This window comes from Manihot esculenta, chromosome 1, assembly GCF_001659605.2.
Source record: "Manihot esculenta cultivar AM560-2 chromosome 1, M.esculenta_v8, whole genome shotgun sequence".
Taxonomy (NCBI): domain Eukaryota; kingdom Viridiplantae; phylum Streptophyta; class Magnoliopsida; order Malpighiales; family Euphorbiaceae; genus Manihot; species Manihot esculenta.
In genome coordinates, this window is record NC_035161.2 from 40,257,314 (window position 1) to 40,278,418 (window position 21,105).

At 32.1% G+C, this 21,105-nt stretch overlaps 3 protein-coding genes across 3 annotated transcripts; 1 reads left to right on the plus strand and 2 right to left on the minus strand.

Annotated features, from left to right (window-relative positions):
- Nucleotides 1-260: 260 nt before the first annotated feature.
- Nucleotides 261-4,936, plus strand: LOC110614096 (heterogeneous nuclear ribonucleoprotein Q). Its single transcript, XM_021755574.2, has 8 exons — nt 261-1,671; nt 1,763-1,879; nt 1,970-2,110; nt 2,207-2,386; nt 3,269-3,470; nt 4,100-4,290; nt 4,376-4,461; nt 4,547-4,936. Exons 1-8 carry the CDS (start codon nt 1,258-1,260, stop codon nt 4,677-4,679), a joined length of 1,464 nt encoding a protein of 487 aa, XP_021611266.1. The 5' UTR covers nt 261-1,257; the 3' UTR covers nt 4,680-4,936.
- Nucleotides 4,937-6,216: 1,280 nt separating this feature from the next.
- On the minus strand, nt 6,217-8,332 carry LOC110614118 (3-ketoacyl-CoA synthase 1). The gene has a single exon (XM_021755604.2). It carries the CDS (start codon nt 8,037-8,039, stop codon nt 6,447-6,449), a length of 1,593 nt encoding a protein of 530 aa, XP_021611296.1. The 5' UTR covers nt 8,040-8,332; the 3' UTR covers nt 6,217-6,446.
- Nucleotides 8,333-11,577: 3,245 nt separating this feature from the next.
- LOC110614127 (CBL-interacting serine/threonine-protein kinase 9) lies at nt 11,578-16,128 on the minus strand. The gene is made up of 15 exons (XM_021755616.2): nt 15,733-16,128; nt 15,484-15,546; nt 15,253-15,324; nt 15,011-15,118; nt 14,784-14,867; nt 14,493-14,546; nt 14,268-14,393; nt 14,099-14,188; nt 13,831-13,953; nt 13,566-13,673; nt 13,093-13,209; nt 12,952-13,008; nt 12,314-12,388; nt 12,026-12,095; nt 11,578-11,950 (listed from the first exon to the last, which is right to left on the minus strand). Exons 1-14 carry the CDS (start codon nt 15,907-15,909, stop codon nt 12,036-12,038), a joined length of 1,314 nt encoding a protein of 437 aa, XP_021611308.1. The 5' UTR covers nt 15,910-16,128; the 3' UTR covers nt 11,578-11,950; nt 12,026-12,035.
- Nucleotides 16,129-21,105: the final 4,977 nt, after the last annotated feature.

Here is a 21,105-nt window from a genome sequence, read left to right on the forward strand (position 1 = left end):
ATTTAGATAAAAAATAATATGTTATGTGTGGGATTGCAGACTTTTCCGAATTGGGGTATTCCGTAAAAAAACACCATCTGTGGGTTCGGCGTCGGACTAGAAAAGCCGCAGGCACAGTATCGCATAAGAGAGGAAAAAACAGAAACCAAGAAAACAAAAGCAAATCTCAGTCCATTAATACAAACACTTACTGGTACGCGGAGTCTCACATATGGTTCCTTTATAATTTGTGCCTTTTGCTCCCAAAAGTTTGTATCTTTACACTTTGCCCTATTAGATGCGTTTTTGTTCTTTGACCATTGCATCAGCTCATTGCATCTCAATGAATCTGCTCAATTTTAATTTTATTGTTTTAGGGTTTTGGGTTCTATATATTTCTAGGATCCTTTCATTTGTAGATGGTTATCAATCTCTACTTCGTAGGGTTTAGTGCCGATTCATGTCCATCCTCACTCCAGCTGTTGTTTCGTTTAGCATTAATCGGGTTCAGATGGGTCTGTGTTAATGGATCTATTGTGGGGTTTTATTTGAAAGGTCATGAATTATCATTTCTTTTACCAATTTGAGACGGAATACTTGCTGTTTATTTTTTTCCCCTCTCCAATTCAGTATTAAAAGTCATATATATATTTTTGGTATTCAGCATTTTTGTTATTGGCTCTTCTCTGCCTATTTTCTCTTATCTAGCTTTCTTTCCCTTTTCCTAGATCTAATAGAAAGGGGGAAATGAGGAAGAGAATTTGCAAAATTCATCTAAATTCAATCAATTAAAGCTCTAATACCAACTCAATCTCAGTGAATTTTTTTAATTTTCCATTTCCTTTTTCTTTCTTTCTTTCCAGGATTAAATGCTTTGGACGATTAGGTTTTTCTTGTTTCGTTTTTTTCCTTCTACCTTCTTTGATTCCTCATTCATCAATTCGAGCAACACAAGAAATAGTCGTCTTTCCACGAGATGGGTGTCAAATTTGATGTAGAAGTAACATGTCAAGTTAACTGCTTCTCCTGTTAGCAGATAAGTTTCGTAGCTTCCCAGTTTCCTTCTGACACATGGGTAGTTTTTTAAATTCTTGTCGTCCACCTTGTCCAGTGTTCCTATTTGCTATGACACGCATCCTTATATTCTCCTGCCTTAAGCGCATCGCAGGTTCAATGCATTTTCCATAATGGTTAATCAAGCTTGCAGTTAATTTGGCCCAATGTAACTGCAGTTATTTTGGATGATAAGACTTGGGGCGTGAAGCAGACCCCACAGTCATGGGAGATCGAACAGAAGTTGAAGAACGGGTGGATCTCGATGAGGACAACTACATGGAAGAAATGGATGACGATGTTGAAGATCAACTAGATGATGAGGATGATGGTGGAGATGATGAGGATAATGAAGATGTAAATATTGAAGAAAATGCTGAAGAGGACTATGAAGACTCAAAAAATGGGGCTAATCAAAAAGATCAGTCACCAGAAGTGGATAGAAGCCTTGTCAATAGAGAGCCTCTGGAAGATGAAGAAAAGCCTGCTGCTTCTGTCAATGAAGAGGAAAAAGAGAAGCATGCTCAACTTCTTGCTCTTCCGCCCCATGGTTCAGAAGTTTTCATTGGTGGGCTTCCAAAGGATGCATTAGAAGATGATTTGAGGGATCTCTGTGAACCAATAGGCGAAATTTTTGAGGTCATAACTGTTTAGATATGTACTCATGATATATAGGATATTTCTTCTTGTCGTTGTTAATGTGTATTTTTTATTTATTTATTTTTTTCAGATAAGGTTAATGAAAGACAAGGACTCTGGTGAAAGCAAGGGCTTTGCTTTTGTTGCTTTCAAATCAAAGGAGGTTGCTCAAAAGGCCATTGAAGAGCTTCATAGTAAGGAGTTCAAGGTAATCATGACTTGATGCAACAATTCCATCACTTGAATAACATATATATTATTATTATTTTTTTGAAAAAAAATTGCATCACTGCTGCAGGGGAAAACCTTAAGATGTTCGCTTTCTGAAACCAAGAACAGACTGTTTATTGGTAATATTCCAAAGAGCTTGACAGAGGATGAGTTTAGAAAAGTCATTGAGGATGTTGGTCCTGGGGTGGAAGTCATTGAGCTAATAAAGGTAAAATTTTATATTGAGATATGATTTTACTGTGCATTAATGGTGAACTGTAGAAAGATTTTACCTTGTAATGCTATTGTATTCTGTTAATTGCAGGATCCTCAAAATCCAGCCCGTAATCGTGGTTTTGCTTTTATATTGTATTACAATAATGCATGTGCTGATTATTCAAGGCAGAAAATGTCGAATGCGAGTTTTAAGCTGGATGGAAATACCCCAACTGTCAGCTGGGCTGATCCAAAGGGCACACCTGATCATTCTGCTGCTGCTGCCCAGGTTAATTATTAAAGAAAGTTGAACAAGCTGATTCTTCATGATTGACATTGTCAAATTCTTTATGCAAGGATCCTGTGTCTAGTAAACTATGGCTAAGTACTTTGAGATTCCTTATATCATTTAGTAAACTATAAACTGCTCTTCTATAGTTGTACCTTTAGTAACTAATGGAGTTACCTTCAATGCACGAAGAGTATATAGCAATTCACTTGCTGTTCATTTGCCTAAATTCCTCTTATTTGGTTGCTTTCAACTGTCTTTATGCCTACAACGGTCGGGGTATGAGAGATGATTTTTCAATGCAAACGATGGATTAACTTGTAAAAGTTCTTCTAGAGATCTACCTTCAGTAACTAGTAGAGCTATCTGCATTGCGTGAAGTGTACATGGCAATTCAGTTGCTGTTTATATTGCCTGAGCTCCTCTTCTTTGGTTTCTTTGAAATGGCTTTGTGCCTATAATTATTAGAGTATAAGAGGGAGAGACGGACGATTTTCAGTACAAATGATGAAATCACTTGTAAAAGTTCTTGCACCATAAGTTTGCTTTCATTTGGCCACTTTTACTTATCAGGTTTCCTCTGGTGCCTGGTTATTGCTCCTTTTGAATATTTGAATACATGTTAGGAAATTGTGTTTGGGTTATATTCCTTGTGTTGTTAATTTGGCAGGAGTCTCGATATCCAATTTATTGCAAAAAGCCTTCAATATATTAGACCTTGTCAGACATGCTCTAAACTGCTTATATTCATACAATGTTGAAGGAGATATTTAAAGTTGGTATTATCTATTCATCATTTGTGGAGAAGATGTTGGGCAAATTCTTTCTTTGGCTTCCCATCATACTTTACTGAAATGACCCCATATCTGTTTTGGATGTCAGGTTAAGGCTTTGTATGTGAAGAACATACCTGAGAACACTAGTACTGAGAAACTGAAGGAATTGTTCCAGCGCCATGGGGAAGTGACGAGAGTTGTTACGCCACCTGGCAAAGCGGGAAAACGAGATTTTGGGTTCATTCATTATGCTGAAAGGTCGAGTGCATTGAAGGCTGTCAAAGACAGTGAGAAATATGAAATTGATGGTAATTTTCAGAACTATCTATGTGAACATGTGGATCAAGTGTCTCTTTTTTTTTTTTGGTTTGAATTGAGTTTGATGCCTGTTTTCAGATGTAAAAAATGCCTTTATAGAATTTAAGTTTGTGTTTCGAATTGAAATTTAGATTTCAAACATTGAATTTAAAATTTAGAATTTGAAATCAAAATATCTTGTTTGGCTGATAAAAAAAATATAAAATTTTATTGAAATAGTTGTTAGTGTTTAATGAAAGAATATTTTGATATATGAATTTCAAATAACATATTTGTCTTTCTCTTGTTAACTCCTTACTTTTTTAAGTGTTTAAATTTTTCTTGGATTTAATTGAAAGCCAAATTCATATACTTCACAAAAAAATGTATTTGATCCAAATCCATGAATCCAAAGACAACAAAAAATTATTGACTAAATTATGTGGATGTCATATGCCATAAGGCCAGAAAAATAATTTTTTATGAAGTTAATAGGCATGACAACATAAAATTATTGATGGCATTCTGTGGGTTGCATTGGTTATTCAAGCCTTGATGCTGGAGATAATGCAGCTTATGCTTCGTTATATCATTGTTCTCTGGTGTCATAATTTTTTAATACTATGAATTTCAATGACAGGCCAAGTGTTGGAAGTTGTCCTTGCCAAGCCTCAGGCTGATAAAAAACCTGATGGGCTTTATCCTTACACGGCTGGGATCCATCCGAACCAGGTGACACATTCTTCTTATGGTGGGTTTGCTGGAAGTCCATATGGCTCGTTAAGTGCAAGTGCTGGTTCTGGATTTGGTGTCACTGCCAGTTTTCAGCAGGTGTTTTACATAAATTAGTTTTTGACCTTTTTACACAGTTCTATTAAAGTCAAACTTCATATTGTAAACTTTCATGCATGAACAGCCAGTTATATATGGAAGGGGTCCAATGCCAGCGGGAATGCATATGGTGCCAATGGTTCTACCAGATGGTCGAATTGGCTATGTTCTGTAAGTTTCTATATCGACCTCATGTTTTTACCTTCTAAATGGGACAGATTTTAAGTAACTGCTTTGGTGTTTTGGGATTGTGCAGTCAGCAGCCTGGAGCACAGATGTCACAACCTCGGCCTAGGAGAGTTGATCGGAGCAATGGTCCAAGTGGGCCTGGGCGAACTGGAAGCAGCGGGGATGATGGCCATCGTAGCAGAAGGTATCGTCCCTATTAGTGTTAGAGTTGGGTATTTTTGTCAGGGAATCAAGAAATTGTAGCTGGAGGACTTGTTGCCATGAACAAAATAACGGGGTCCTCGCTCCCTTTCTTCTCTACCACCCCATAACTGTCAAACTTTAGAAAGGGAAAAGAACGAGAAAAGGAAGAAAAGAGGTTGTTAGGATTAGGGAAATGAAGTAATTTGCGACTTGGATGTGGTAGGATATTGACAATTAGTAGTTATCTCATATTAATGGGTTTTATTTTATGGCATTTCTTGTTGCACTTAGCAGGAATCATTTTATAATTGTACCAAGTCATGGTTGCACTTAGATAGACATGTTCCATTTTAATTTAATAAACTATCATTCTGAATTATATTTTATATAAATTATTAAATTAAAACTTATAAAATTAAATAGATTCAAATACTTTTTAGATAATTGTAATTAGATTTGTGATGAGTTTTAAAATAAATTTTAATTGAATTTGAAATATATTTAAATTAAGTATTATAATGTTCGTAATTACTCTACTTGCTTTGCTGTCCCTAATCCACATCTCACTCCGAGCAAGCAACCATGTTGCTTTTTGATACGACTGATGACTTTGTAATAGCAATATGCGAAGCTGGAAAAAAAGGTTGTGCTTTGATTGTTTAAGGATCCAATTCGATGAGTTGGGCATAAACTGTTAGTTAAGGTCGTAATTTTGTTTCGGAAGTGAGAGACAGGCGTAGGAGTTAGGAAACATGGCAAGTTTTCCTTTTTCTGCTGAGAATCCCATCGAAATTTTATAATACAATTGCATTGTAATATTTGGAAAAGAAAAAAAAAAGCAATTGCATTGTAATATGTAAAACGATTTTATAATAGCCATTATTGTAGTGGGTCTCCCAAATATAGTTATGAACAAAGACAGAGTGCTCCTCCCCCTGCCGTCCGCAAGCAATCGCTTTCTCTCTGTTCTTTTTTATCAGTAGCAGCAGCAGCAGCCGGTCTCTGCAATAGCGCAAAGCACATCTAAACCACTAGCTGGTTGGTTGCGGTTCCGCTTTGGTTATCGTTTTGAGGTTGGTGCTTCAGTATTGGACGAGGGAAGAGCGGTATCGAGCAAGGCGAATTGGTGGGTCTGGGGATGAAAGGATGGCGTAGGTGGGAATTGGGGACACACCTCACATGGGCTTCCTTCTTGTCAATTTGTTCTAGATTTTGTCACTGTCAAGCTAACCATTTCAAAATAAAAATCAATGAACCCAAAACTAATATATATATATATTTTTTAAATCTGCCTATTCTTCTATACGAGTTTCAAAAATTAGCATTTATATAATTAAAAAAATTCATTTTTTATATAAAAAGTGCTCTATCTGTATCTTTTTTTTCGGTTGTTTTAAAATTATTTTTTATTTTTTTACATTATAATAACATATAAATTAATTATTATAATTCTATTTAATTTTATTTTAAAATTTTTTTATTAATTTTTTAATATTTAATAAGTATAATTAAAAAATTAATAAAAAAATATTTTTTAATGTATGAAAAAAATAATGAAATGAAAAAAAATATAATTATTAGATAAATTAAATATGATATAAAAATTGGTCAGTGTGTCCTTATTCTCGAGTATTGGCTATAATCATATTGATATATATATTTTTGTCACGTGAATAACTAACAACTTGCATGGAGCGGGCACTAATACAAATCAAGGCCCACAAATATCCACATTACCATTCAAGTCCCGTGATACTATCGCCACCTGATTGAACTGAAGAAAGCTAAGCCACGGGAACCTTAACCGGATACCTGTTGATGGAGTCAGCCCATGGGTGGTTTCCCCTTGATTCTCCTTGAGGAATGGCCCGGAGCGCTTTCCACACCGCACTGTTGCACTTGAAACCTGACCCGAATGCAATCTGCCACACCCTGTCCCCACCCGAGACCCGACCCTTGGCTTCTGCGTATGCCAGTTCATACCACAGTGAGCTACTGGAAGTGTTACCAAATCTATGCAGAGTCATTCTTGATGGCTCCATGTGCCAATCACTCAGCTGCAAATTCTTCTGCAATTCGTCCAGAACTGCCCTCCCACCAGCGTGTATACAGAAGTGTTCGAAAGCAAGCTTGAAGTCTGGTATATAAGGCTTCACTTTCGCCTTCAAGAGCTTTCTTCTTACAAGGGTTACGAAAAACATCAGCTGTTCGCTCAAAGGCAATACCAGAGGACCCAGTGTAGTGATGTTTGTTTTCAATGCATCTCCAGCTACCGCCATTAGTTCCCGGGCTAATGAGACCCCGATATTTCCTTCATCATCTTCTCTCTGGTAAACGCATCGGTAGTTTTTGTCGTCAGCGCCTTTGTGGGTTCGAACTGTGTGGACCAGTTGGTACTTAGACCGGCCCCTGTCTCGGCCCTTGTTCGAGAGAAGAACAGCAGCTCCGCCCATGCGAAATATGCAGTTGGGAAGTAGCATGGACCTGTCCTTTCCAAAATACCAATTCAGAGTTATGTTTTCTGTACTCACCACAACTGCGTAAGTGTTGGGATTTGCTTTCAGGAGATCTTTAGCAAGGTCTATAGAGATAAGCCCTGCACTGCAACCCATTCCACTAAAATTATAACTCTTGATGTCTGTTCTAAGCTTGTAGTGATTAACTATCATGGAGGAAAGAGATGGAGTTGGGTTAAACAAGCTGCAATTCACAATGAGGATGTCAATTTCTTCCGCTTTAACTCCAGTTTTACTGAAAAGCGAGTCCAGTGCTCCGAATATGACCGACTCCGCTTCCTTCCGGGCTTCTTCCATGCACAAACTAGGTGGTCTAGAAGTTATTCCCCTCGATAGATAAGTTTCGTCACCTAGACCCGACCGCATCGATATCCGCCTCTGGAATTGAACAGTTCCATCGTCAAACAAGCCGCTATCTTCAGTCATTTTCATGAATGATTCCACCGACATCTTCCGTTCATCTTCCGGCTTGTAACATGCAAAATCCACCAGATAGACGGGTCTCGACCGCTTAGCCCAGTAGACTGCAAGAAGGGCGAGTAATAGAGAAAAACCGGCAAGTCTGGTGGCGGGGTCCATTTCATGGAGTTGAAGGGAGCGAGTCATCCATGACTCGTAAACCAGGTCTAGTTGAAGTCCAGTGATTTGAACAAGGGTGGCGATGGACAAAGGGAAAATTATGAGAAACACGAGTACACTGGCAGGGTTGCATGAGTAGCCATAACCTAACTTTACGTACTTGAGCCTGACGGACTGTAAGAAATCAGGCAAACGCTGACGGATTTTAATGACAGCAGAGGATGAATCTTTAAAAGCCATCTCGGCCGTCAATCGTTCACTATCCATCTCTATACTATCCATTAATTGGTGTGGAGAAGCTCTCTGAGTATTGTATTGTTTGAGAGAAAAAATAAGAAGGGTATTGTTAATTTATACACAAGAGGCTGAACTACATCACCTTCCAACACGCCTAATTAAATTGAAAGCAAAGCTCAACACGCCTAAAAACAGTTCACCGCTGGTTGGTAAGATAGACACGGCGAGAGAGAGATGGATTTAAGCCTCAAGGATGGGGAAGCTGTAGATATTGTAATGTTTATGAACTGCAAGAAAGCTGGAATAATAGCCTTGAATTTATTGTGAGTGGTTACGAGGAAAGGTGTGGATAGCTCAACCACCATGGGAATACAATGGCTTGGACATTAGCATCCTTAATAAAAATAAAAGTTAAAGGCCACACTCCATTTGGGTCAAACAAAAAGCCAACTAACATGTCTGGTCTCCGTAATGAAGAAAAATATTTATATTCTTATTTTAAAATCACTCAGATTAAAATATTCATATAGTTAATGACGTCAAATTTTTTATTTTTTTAATATTAATATTTTAATTAAAAAAATTTTATAAAATAAAGATGAATTAATTAATTTTACAAAAATATAAAATTTTATTAAAAAAATTGTTTTGATGCTGTGATCGATGGATACGAGGAAGTTGACTTGTTTAGGCCATGTGAGAAAGCGAGGTTGCTTTCAAGTTTCAACAATCCCCTTCCATAAATTCATATGTTCATCTTGGCATGTGCTCAGATCGAGAAATACAATTAATTTGTGGTGTAAAAAAACACATAAAATAAAATAAAATGAAATTTAATTTTTTATATTTTAAATTGATTATGCATTGGATTTATGTAAGCTTTTTCATCGAAAAAATATTTTAAACTCTTGTAATTAATTTGTGAACTACTTAAATCATTACATTTTAAAGTTTAAAAATTCTAAAATTATTATTTTTTTAAATTATAATAATATTTCAATGGATTATTATAATTTTATTTATTTTTTATCTTTAAAATATTTCTTAAAATTCCTTGACTTCAACAAAACACCATTCATATATTCCTTTTACTTTCTCATCAATCAAATATTAAGTTTTATTCTCGAACATTCCTTTATAATAGTAAAAAAAAAATATTTATAGATTTTCTTTCAAAAAACAGAGAAAAAAGTGGCTTATTATAATAAATAATAAATAATTTTAATTAAATATGAAAAGTTACTTAAGAGATATTGTCATTTTATTATAATAAAAAAAATATTATACAGTTTAATAGCCTTGGAAGAAGTTTGGATGAGGATTATAAATTTACTTGCGAAGGAAAATTTTGTTGTCATTCAAAATTGAAGCCGTGTGTCCAGTCAAAGAAACCAACTCAAGTTTTCATAAATGCACACGAGCTTTAAGATAATGTTTATATGTCGTGTCAAATAAATCAATTTTATTACATTTTTTACTTTTTTATTTTATTTTATTTTTGTCAATATTTATTTATATAAATAATTAATTAAATATAAAATATATATTTTATAATAACATTTATCATTTTATATTTTATAAAATTAAGCATGTTTGGAATTTTATCGAAGTCAGAGTTTGAGTGTTAAAAATGTAAACGAATTCAAGTAAAAATGATTTTCAAGTATATCTTACAAATTGCGATTTCTAATAGAAAATGTTAAGGGTAAGCAGTATTCGATTCAAATTAAAAAAATCGATTGAATTAAAAATTTGGTTTGTTTTTTTATATATTTCAGTTCGATTCAGTTTTTAATTTCAGAAATTTCGGTTATTTTGGTTCAGTTTGATTTTATTCAGAAAAAAATTAAAAAAATCAAACCGAATCGATTAGTGATAATAATATATTTTTTCAATATTATAGAGAAATTAAATTATATTAAGATTAAAATATTTTAATTAAATTTTAAAATACTAAAAATAAAGTGTAAAAAATAAAAAAATTATTAAAAATTGAAATCGATCAAATCGAACCGAATTGAATCAGATCGGTTCAGTTCGATTCAGTTTTTGACTAAAATCGATTCGGTTCGATTTTTATAAACACTAAAATTTCGATTTTTGATTTATTCAGTTTGATTCGATTTTAAATCGAATCGACCAAATGCTCACCCCTCAAAATGTGTAATGCAAGACCTCAAGAATTTTAAGGCCTTAATTTTAGGTCAAAATTAAAGACTATTGAGACATTTAGTTCAAATTTGATAACTTATAAGGGAATTAATGATACGTAACCAATCCATAAAGGGAAAAAAGAAAATTCTAAGGAAAATCCTTTCATTTTAGTTAAATGAACTGGGAAACCATCTATTAAAAGAATTTCGTAATTATTTCTAACAAATAAAAGTTTGCGCTAAATTATTCACCACATTTGGATGTATTCGTTTACTCGCTTATGGTTATTATTTAGTTCTATACTTTGAAAAAATTTATTGATTGATGTATTTTAAAAGATAAATTAAAAATATTTTTAAAATTTTAAAAAATTTATTAATTAATATATAAAACTTTATTATAAATGAATGAATTAATTTTTTTAAATAATTAATTAATAATTTTTTTAAACATTAAAAATATTTTAATATATTTTTAAAAATTAATTAATTAATTAATGAGTTTCATTACGCATGAGAGGCCAAATGATAAATAAATCTGTACGAGGGAAAGGATGCTCATACGTGGGAGAAGTTGGCGGCTAATCATCAATAGCCGTGTCAGTTGCCGTGCAGGCGTTTTGGCAAATTCATCATGATGTTTACGACACGGACGAGTCCAAACCGGGTAGTTGCTAAAATTTTATTTACATCTAAATGTAGAATTCATATTATATATATTCCGTTAATAAAAAAATATAATATGAGAAAAATAACAAAATAAACTTATTTTTTAGAGAATAATAATATTTAATTTAGTATTTAAAAAAAATTAATGTTGAATTTCTTGTTTTCTTAGTGGGATCCGCATATTATACTCGAAATTCTTAGGATCCCTAATAGCATAAAGGTATTTAGCATTTAAACGCAACTCCCGAGCAGTCATTGCTATAATCCTCAGGACTTGTTTAGTCAATTAATTATTTTAGATACTGTGATTAAATTTTATTTGTGCAGATTGTTGTCTTGTAATTTAATTTTTTTTTGTCAGTTTTTATTGTAAATTTTATTGTATTTTAAAGTCTTGAAATGAAGTTTTTTATTGATTAAAAAAATTAAAAATTTATTTTTTACCGTCTTAAAAATATTACCATCAAATTAATTATCTTGTAATTTATTTTTTTATTAATTTTTATTGTAACTTTTGCTGCCTCTTACAATCTTGAAATGCAATTTTTTTATTTGCTAAAAAAATATTACGAATTTAAAAATACAATTAAAATTAAAATAATAAAATTTATATTTATTCAAGAATTATTCATAAGATTGATGAAATAACGTGGATACGGACACATTAACAGGTCGATTGGAGAGGGAGGGGAGCCCACTTGGCGGTGGCTCCGATATAAATCAGGTTAACCAACACCAACTAGCTACAAATCAACCTCATAGAATCATAATGGAGGGATTATAACCATTTACTAGACTTCTGCCTAACGGGGAAAGTTTCCCCTGCATCCAGATCTATACAATCGGCCAATCTAGAAATGTTATTTAATCTAAAATCATAGAACATCCTAATTATAATGTTCTGGTTTATACTTTCTACCTAACATAGCAAATTAATTGACTAAACACTTCCCTATTTGCTTAGTCAACTCTGAGCTGTTCATCCCGCCATTAATTAGACTAGTTGAAAAAATGAAGCATTTAATGCATGGCACCCAACTTGCAGATTCATAGATGCAATTGGATGCATCTAAAATGACTAAGAATCACTTCAGCAATGGACAAGGACACCAATCTGGCAGTTCCTGTTACAACCTGCACAAGAAAATTACGACACAATCAAATGTGATGCCCACCAATGCATAGTGAAGAGAGTGAAAGAGACATTACTTTAATCCTTCTACGTTCCGTCAGATTTCCAGACTACATCTTTTAACCCTGTCGAGAAAGTTTTATAGAACTGCAATGTGATCACAGAAAGGGATTCAAAATTAGTCAACCGTGAATTCAAAAAATCAAATCACTCAGTCTTGAGTTTATGCTGAGGTAATGCCTGCAGTATGGAACAGTGAAAAGCAAATAGTGTTGATAATTATTCAATACGAATATTCCTTCTTTCATTCACAGCATCCCAAGTAATTAAGAACTGACGAATCCTAAATGAGAATATTGACATGCCTTGTGAAACTCCAATGTATCACCACCAATTTTCCGCAGCTCCACAATGTGCAATGATGGTGCCACCTCGAACACCTGAAGTCCAAGAGTATTCAATTATTAAATATCATACTATAATATCAACAACCTGAAATGCCTGGCAACAACCTATGTTGCTCTGATTGCCTACCATATAGAACTATAAATAACATATCGTGCAAATAAAAGATTTGTCAGGTTTGTGAGTATTCCACCCCAAAAAAGGAAAAAAGATTTTATCAGCTAGTCAGGATTCAAGTCTTTAACCAGGCCCACTGAATCTAAACTGTAAGGTAGAAAAGGATAAGGCAGCAAATTACCAAAAAAAAAAAGGAGCTCTTTTCAAATCATGTTAAAATGACAATGCAAATAAGAGGGTATCAGCATAAATATATAAGCCTTGAAGTTGTCCAAATTTCAAATTGCAACCAAAGCATTATAGCATGATGGGTACATATGTTACCATACAAACATCAAACATTGATTATTTGAGCCTTTATTTTTCTACGAATGAAAATCATCAAATAAGGAAAAACTATTCTTCATTTCTTAAAATCTAATTTGCACTTCATTTGCAAGTCAGAAGGATCTAGCATCCACCATGGATCAATAATCATTACCTCAGTGGCAACTGAAAGCTGACCCTTCCTCCCATTTTTGTCACCTTTCAACTTCATCTGCATAATTTGAAAAATCAAGACAAACAAAATAAAATTAATATTTAATTGTAAAAGGTGCTGGCTGGAAACTGAAATTATTACCTTGTAGTTTCGCTTGTCAACATTAAAGCCCAAAGGCTTTGCAGCATCCTCAATTTTAGACATAATTTCATTTGCAGGGGTACGAGATGCAAAACGGGTTTCTCGCTTCACAAGACCCTAAAGTGAAGAGATCCGGTACCACCAAAGAAAAAAGAAAAAGGAAAAAAAAAAAAAAGAGAGAGAGAAAGAGGCAGATAGAGGGATAAAGAGGAACATTAGATATCAAGCACATAACTAGATAAGTTAAAAAAGAAAGACTCTATCCAGGCTGACAAAGTAAGGTTGAATGGTTGACAGATAGTTTTGTATGCAACGATTAGTAAGTTTCAAGCGATAAACAATTAAAATTAATAGCCAATGTGCAAGTGACAAAAATGAACTATCAAATCCCTAGACACCACCACATCCTCAAGAACAACTAAACCGACAATGACAATGGAAAAACAAAATTATAGTTGTACATAGTTACATACCGCCTGCTTCTCAAACAAATTATCAAGGCTAAATCCCTGGGTTTTAGAAATAAGCTCAAACGCATTCATTGACACAGGCTTCTCTTTCCTTTCTGTTACTAGATGCTCCTGCAACATTTTTTTTAAGAAAAAAAAGAGTCAGCATGTTATGTGGTCCACTACAGAATATTAAATGTGAAAGAATTTGCATAAAAGAGCTGGAAACATCATATATTACATAATCATCTCAGGTAATAGAAAAACTAGTTGTGATTATACTTCTTACTTTTGAGTCATTAAAAGCAGCATCAACATCATCAAGATTTACATCATCTCCCTGCTCAAACTGCGGAGGCTTGTATCCTTTCTTAAACCATTCATCTTCTAATATCTGAGGTATGGTTATCCGCTGCAGAAAAGGCAACATCATTGTAACAAATTACACATGCATTAAGACTAGAATGGAATATGGATCATATTGTGTGTTCCAAATGCACTCCTGATAATAAGTTGCAGAAATTAAAAGCCGTAACAGGGATGGTTATGGAACTCACTGTAACAGGGTTTGGATCAAGAATGCGCTTTATCAGTTTCCTTGAACCAGAAGAGAAACATGATGGAAATGTGAAATCAGCACTGCATATCTGAAATTATTTATTGAGTAGTGTTAATTTGTCTGACAAAAAATAGAAAAAGCTGAACAAAAGTCCCAGTGTTATTTACCTTTTTATACAAACCCATAAGGCTTGGCTCATCAAAGGGCAAGTATCCTGCCATAAGAACATACAAAATGACCCCACAAGACCAGATATCAGAGCCTGTACCATCATAACCTTTGTCTTTGAGAACCTGAAAAGGAAAATTTCACGTGTTACGACTTACAACTCACAATGATATGTAATTTGCAGCATTGTAGAATATTATTTCTATCAGGTCATAGGTACATACCTCAGGAGCAACATAATTTGGGGTTCCGCAGGCAGTGTGAAGCAGCCCATCCCCCTAAAATTGGAAGAATGTTAGTAGGTCAGCTTTCATTGCCCCAAGAAAGAGGTAAGCGCACATATGGTGCATATTTTTAAGTCAACAAAATGCAAACCTAATTTTGTTTATATAGACCTTGATGACAAAAGTGATCAATCAAATCACTCATTTATTAAGCTGAACTACTCATCAGATCAATGCTACTCTTTCATTGCATTAACCACCACCACCATGGGATTATCAAATAATGGTTACCTGTACTTGTTTAGACAATACTGCACTTAATCCAAAATCAGAAACTTTAAGTGTGCCGTATGAATCAAGAAGTAGGTTCTCAGGCTGCCAAGAAAAATACAGAATAGCCATTAATGATAACTCATACCCATAGTCATGAAAGAGGCACAAGTCGAAGAAAAGTATCTCTAGTTCAATACACTATCACCAACAATGTGAATCAAGGTATACAAAGAAGTTTAATAAACCTTCAAATCTCTATGGGACACTCCTCTACTATGACAGTAATCTACAGCATCGATAAGCTGGTGGAAATATCTCCTTGCCTCATCCTCTTTAAGTCTACCGTTCCTTGCCTGTGATGAAAAAGCCAAATAAGTCATGAGGGGAAAGCCTACTAATTACCTATGAACACACAATAAAATTTCCTTGTACAGCAACAAAAGAATCTTGATCTCCTAAAAAATGGACAAACGATTTATTTCCTTACAATTTTGTCAAAGAGCTCGCCTCCATCAACAAACTCAAGAACAATGTAAATCTTTCTTTTGCTGGCCATAACCTAAAAGGCAAGCAGAGTCATATATATGAAATTGAATTAATAAAGGTATCAATTTTATCAATCAAGACGCACAACATCCATCAAGAAATAGCTGTAAAATCCTGAAAATAAAACAGAATAGGAACTGCAGGAATATCACATCTCGTATTCAATTTGCACCTCATAGATTTGGATGACGTTCGGATGTTTGATGAGCTTCATCGTTGATATTTCTCTTTTTAACTGACGGATTTAAAAAAAAAATCATTCAAGTCAAATTTTTTATTATAAAAAAATAGATTCAAATTAAATAACAAATCACCACTAATATAAAAACCACTAACAATAATAATAAATATCAATATCTCATTTCCAAACAAAATATGATAAATTTTCAGCTACAGATACTGCAAGTATATCCAGGTGAACCTGTTCGACCATCTTGAGACGAAGGATTTGGTCACGATCAATGATTTTAATTGCGACATTTTCTCCAGTTTCGACATTCTTTGCGAACTTGACCTTAGCGAAAGTGCCCTCACCTAAGGTCCTTCCTAGTTCGTACTTCCCTACCCGCGTCCTCGTTGAAGGTGCCTTCACGCTCATTTTGTACCTGGTTTGCAGTCCGATCAATGGAATAGGGTGATGAGTATGGTTCCAAATTTTTTCCTCTACGTCTCCTCCCAGCGACACCGATGCTGCTATCGGCACTGTATGAATTTGGATGTGTACAGGCTACGATGAAGCTCCGGTTTTGTGCTGGGGATGAGAGAGAGAGAGAGAGAGAGTAAGAGAAGGGGAAGAGGAATTGAGAGGAGGAGCATGGAGAACATGGAAAGGAGAAGTGTGGTGGAGTCCACAGGATGAAGTGGGTCCCATCTACGTATCTGATCATCCACACATTCGATAAACCCGTGTTTCCGTGTTTGCCTTTTTTTTTTTTTCTTTTTGGCAATTATTGTTTCTAAAAATATCGAAATAATCCGTACTTGGCCAGAATTTACATAATTAGCCTTCATATCTATTCTCCAACAAAATTCATACATCATCTTAATATATTTGATTTGAATATTCAGTTGAAATGTTAGAGATTGTGTTATTGTATGCATTTAAAGTTCATATATCTTTTTAAGTAGTTGACGAGATTCAAGATTATCTCTTTTTTTTTATCATGAGATTTCAAATTTAAATTTTATTATTTGATTATTGGATAATATTCACTATTACTTTTATTATGTAGTTTATCTATTACATCCAGTATTTTTATTTTTAGTTAAATTTTAATTAAATATGAATATACTAACAAATGGATATTATAGGAAAAGAAATAATATCAAGCTACGCATTTTAAATTTTATATTTTAAGGGTAAAAAGGTAAAGTCGGGGCAATCTTTTGTTTTCACCCTTCAGAGGTAAAGTAAATTGAAAATTAAAATCATGTAGAAAAACATTTAAGTTGAAAGAGGTGATTAAAGGAAAAATAGTTAGAGGCGATGTACAGTTTGGTAATTGAACATATTGAGAGGGGATAAGAATGAATAAAAGATGTTGGCAGTGGATATTCATTTCAATCAATTGAGAACATCCAAACAAAAAACATGAGAATTTATAAAAATTGGTTGACTTGTCTCCGACCTTCCTTTCACTGTTTAGTAGTTAAAAACCTCTGTCACTACCTGACGTGTCGCCGAAAAGCTTTGCCCTGACGTTCTGCATATTTTACACCGCAGTTATGGAAGAAGTCGGTTCTTTCTCAGTTCTTCAAATACCCCTCTGTATTTGTGTGGAATTAATTTCTAATCATCATTCATGGTTTTCCAAACTTTTGTGGCGGTTTAACTCTCCGGAGGGATATGCTCAAGTGGCAACGTTGTTGCTAGCTTTTCGGATCACTCATCCGAATCAGGCTATCTGGTTTCTAAAGATTTTTTCAGTTTGGTGTTCTATTAGGGCTTTGAATCTTCTTGTTGGACTAAGTTAGGTCTTGTTGGGAGTTTATGTTTTTGGATCTCTACCTTATTTATTGTATTTCCTTATCTTTGGACCTGTTGCAATGGCTTTAAAGCCTTTTTCAATGGAGCTATTATATGTTTGGGGAACAAAAAAAATTTAGAAATGCAATCATAAGGCACCAGATCCATCCGTATAACATAATGAACAGGCCAGGCTCCCCTAATTTGCCTCTTCTCAAACTATGTCTAAAAATTTAATCCAAGAAAAAAAAAAACACAACGCATAAAAAAGAAGTGAAGTCTATTAGAAAGAATTATTTAGGTAAATAACTCATTCAAAAAAAAAAACGAATTAAATGAATTACTAAATAATTATATATAATTTTTATTTCCTTTGAATTGACAATTTTTTAAATTAAAATTTTAAGGTTTTTATTCTAGAATTGAGAATTAATAAAAAATCAAATAATTTAATTAACTAATTATATATATATTTTTTAATTTCAAACAATAGATAATTTTGTTTTCATTTTATACATGTAGGATTCTAAAAATAAAATTATTTAAAGTAATGTTTTCTATAATCATATTTCGATATCCGTTACTCAATTCCATAGTTTTAAATTTTAATTTTAATTTTAGATCTCAAAATTTTTTATTTATTTATTTTTTTCTGTCTTTGCTAGGTCAATATATTAGTCTCTCTCTCTCATGATCATTTTAATCCTCAAACTGACTAAGGTGTGTATTCTATTCTATCGTCCTCTTTAAACATAGTTCGGCTAAAGCTAGCAGTTCATTTTTCTTGATTTCTGCAACATATTCTTGAAAATTTCAGGGGAAGCTCCAAGAATTGGCTGTAAGTGATGGGACTATGCAAGAAAAATGCAGAGGATGAGATCAGTGATCACCATCAAGAACCCAAGAGAACTGCGCAGGCGTGCATAACTTGTTTGTGGTCATTTTTGGTGAGCTTATCAGGAGGACTAGTTCTTGGTTACTGGAAGCATGAGTATCACCATACAAATACTCAGCTATGGATGGTGCCTTTTGGTCTTATTCTGCTTGTTACGCCGGTGATCATTTGGGTGGCTCTTTCGGTCTCAGAAATCTATAACTCGGACGGCGGCAATTCCAAAGAGAGTCAACCGGCCATCGCTCACTGTAATTGCACTGTAATTGATGTGGGTTATTGCTAAACTTTTGATAAATGTCACATCGCTCATTGTTAATTATATATTAGTATTTACTTGTGCTGACGGTGCACTGCTTATCTTTAATTATATAAAGCAAAAATTTTAAGCTAAAAAATTAGCAAAAGAAAATTCAAGTTTTGATAAGTTGATACAGAAGCATGCGTGGCGTAGGGCACTGGTTTATTATTATTATTATTATTATTATTATTATTATTATTATTATTATTATTATTATTATTATTATTATTATTATTATTATAATATTAGTATTTTATTTAAATTTAAATTGATTGACGAATTCTTTTAATATTTAAATTACTTATATTCAAATTTTATCTTAAATTAAATTATAATTTAAAAAAAATGTCTGTTATCATTTAAAAAATTTAATTTAATTATTTAATTATATTATTAGTCTATTTAAATTTAAATTATTGAAAATATTATCCGTTAAATTTATTATAGAAATTTTTTTTACATTTAAATTCTATTTATTGAAATTTTATCGTAAATTAATTTTTTTAAATAATAAATTAAAAATAAATTATATATAAAAATATAAAAATAATTTTAAATTAATGATGAGCATGAATTGATTTTTTTTTAAACTAAAAAAGCCACTATGATTAGATAAAACCGAACCGATTTTGGTCAAAAACCGAATCGAACCGAATCGGTCTGATTCGGTTCGATTCAGTTCTGTTTGATCGGTTTCAATTTTTAATAATTTTTTATTTTTTACACTTTATTTTTAATATTTTAAAATTTAATTAAAATATTTTAATGTTAATATGATTTAATTTCTCTAAATTATTAAAAATATATATTATTATCACTAATCGGTTCGGTTCGATTTTTTCGGTTTTTTTCTGATCAAAACTGAACTGAACCGAAATAACCGAAATTTCTGAAATTAAAAATCGAACCGAACCGAAATGTATAAAAAACCGAACTAAATTTTTAAATCGATTCAATTCGATCGGTTTTTTCGGTTTAAATCAAATACCGGTCACCCCTAATTGTATCAAATTTAAAAAGGTATTTTTATTCGTTTAAAAAATCGGTATTTTTATTTGTTTATAAAATTATAAATTATGATAATAACAAATTTTATTTTTTTAATAAAAGGTTAATTAGATTTTTAAATATATTTTTGAGTAGATTATATATTTTAAAAATAAATTTATTAAATTAAAAATGATTAATAATATATTTAATTTTAAAATAAAAAAGTATAAATTATTAATGTGATAAATCATGATATCAAAAATTAATGTTAATAATTTAAACTGAGAACTAATACAAGTGTAATTTAAATGCAATAAAAAGCATGTTCTATTTTTATGGAAAATTATAAAGCTTCATTATATTAATTTTTAATTTTAATTTTATAATATTAAAAAATAAAATAAGGTAATGTAATATTTATTAAGATAATTAACATTATTATTTGATTTATTAAAAAATAATAAAAAAATACTAAATAATTTGTTTATTATTTAATTTATACAAATATATTAAATATTAAATTATTTGGATAATATTAAAATATTACATAATAAATTTAAAATTTAAATTTTTATTATTATTTATACTTAAATTATTTTTTTGAAAGCATATACAAGGCAAGTTGGATAATTTTTTTTGAAAATTATTATAATTAATTTTTTTATATAATTTAAATTTATAATATATATATAAATAAATAAAATTTATAAATATTATAACAAATTTAAAAATGTACAAGGCAAGTTGGATAATACTAATTATAGTTATATTAAGAAGATACTCCAATTTAAAATATTCAGATCAAATGATCAATGTTTTTAATTACCAAACTCTTCTTAATTATCACCGGATTTTTAAAATAATACCATTTTAAAAATAATAATTATATTTTAAAAATAAATTTAATTAAATTCATCCACTTTTACTTAAAAATTAAATAATTTTAATTTATTTTTTATCAATTAAATTTTTATATTTTCACTTAAATATCAAATAAGTTGTGATATAATATAATATTATTTTTTAATAATAAAATATATATTTTAAAAATAAAATATTTTATAATAAAATTTTATTTTGTAATTTTAAAATTATTTATTATTTTTATGTATTTTATTTAATTTTTTTATATTTCATAATATTAGTTTTTTATATAAAAAATAGGGAAAATTACTTTGTAGTCCCTCAGGTTTAACGTAATTAACACTTCTGTCCCTCTATTTTGGCGACCCAACACTTAAGTCCCTCACTTTCTCTTCCGTCCAATTTCGCAGTCCTTCCGTTCAAAATAGCCGTTTGGAACACGTGAATTGACAAAATTAACCCTCTTCTTCTTCTTCTTCTTCTTCTTCTTCTTCTTCTTCTTCTTCTTCTTCTTCTTCTTCTTCTTCTTCTTCTTCTTCCTACCCAGCAACTTCTTCTTCTTCTTCTTTTTCTTCTTCTTCTTCTTCTTCTTTCTTCTTCTTCTTCTTCTTCTTTCTTCTTCTTCTTCCTCCTACCCAGCAACTTTTTCTTCTTCTTCTTTTCTTCCTACCCAGCAAATCTTTCTTCTTCTTCTTCTTCTTCTTCTTCTTCTTCTTCTTCCTACCCAGCAACTTTTTCTTCTTCTTCCTACCCAGCAACTTCTTCTTCTTCTTCTTCTTCT

Excerpts from the sequence above, each read along its gene's own strand:
- LOC110614096 (XM_021755574.2), top strand. The coding sequence starts at position 1,258 with ATGGGAGATCGAACAGAAGTTGAAGAACGGGTGGATCTCGATGAGGAC. Across the intron at positions 1,880-1,969 it reads TTCATAGTAAGGAGTTCAAG|GGGAAAACCTTAAGATGTTC; the intron begins GTAATCATGACT and ends TCACTGCTGCAG. Across the intron at positions 4,462-4,546 it reads GGTCGAATTGGCTATGTTCT|TCAGCAGCCTGGAGCACAGA; the intron begins GTAAGTTTCTAT and ends GGGATTGTGCAG.
- LOC110614118 (XM_021755604.2), bottom strand. The coding sequence starts at position 8,039 with ATGGATAGTATAGAGATGGATAGTGAACGATTGACGGCCGAGATGGCT.
- LOC110614127 (XM_021755616.2), bottom strand. The coding sequence starts at position 15,909 with ATGAGCGTGAAGGCACCTTCAACGAGGACGCGGGTAGGGAAGTACGAA. Across the intron at positions 15,325-15,483 it reads ACGTCATCCAAATCTATGAG|GTTATGGCCAGCAAAAGAAA; the intron begins GTGCAAATTGAA and ends CTTGCCTTTTAG. Across the intron at positions 13,954-14,098 it reads TTGATCCAAACCCTGTTACA|CGGATAACCATACCTCAGAT; the intron begins GTGAGTTCCATA and ends CCTTTTCTGCAG.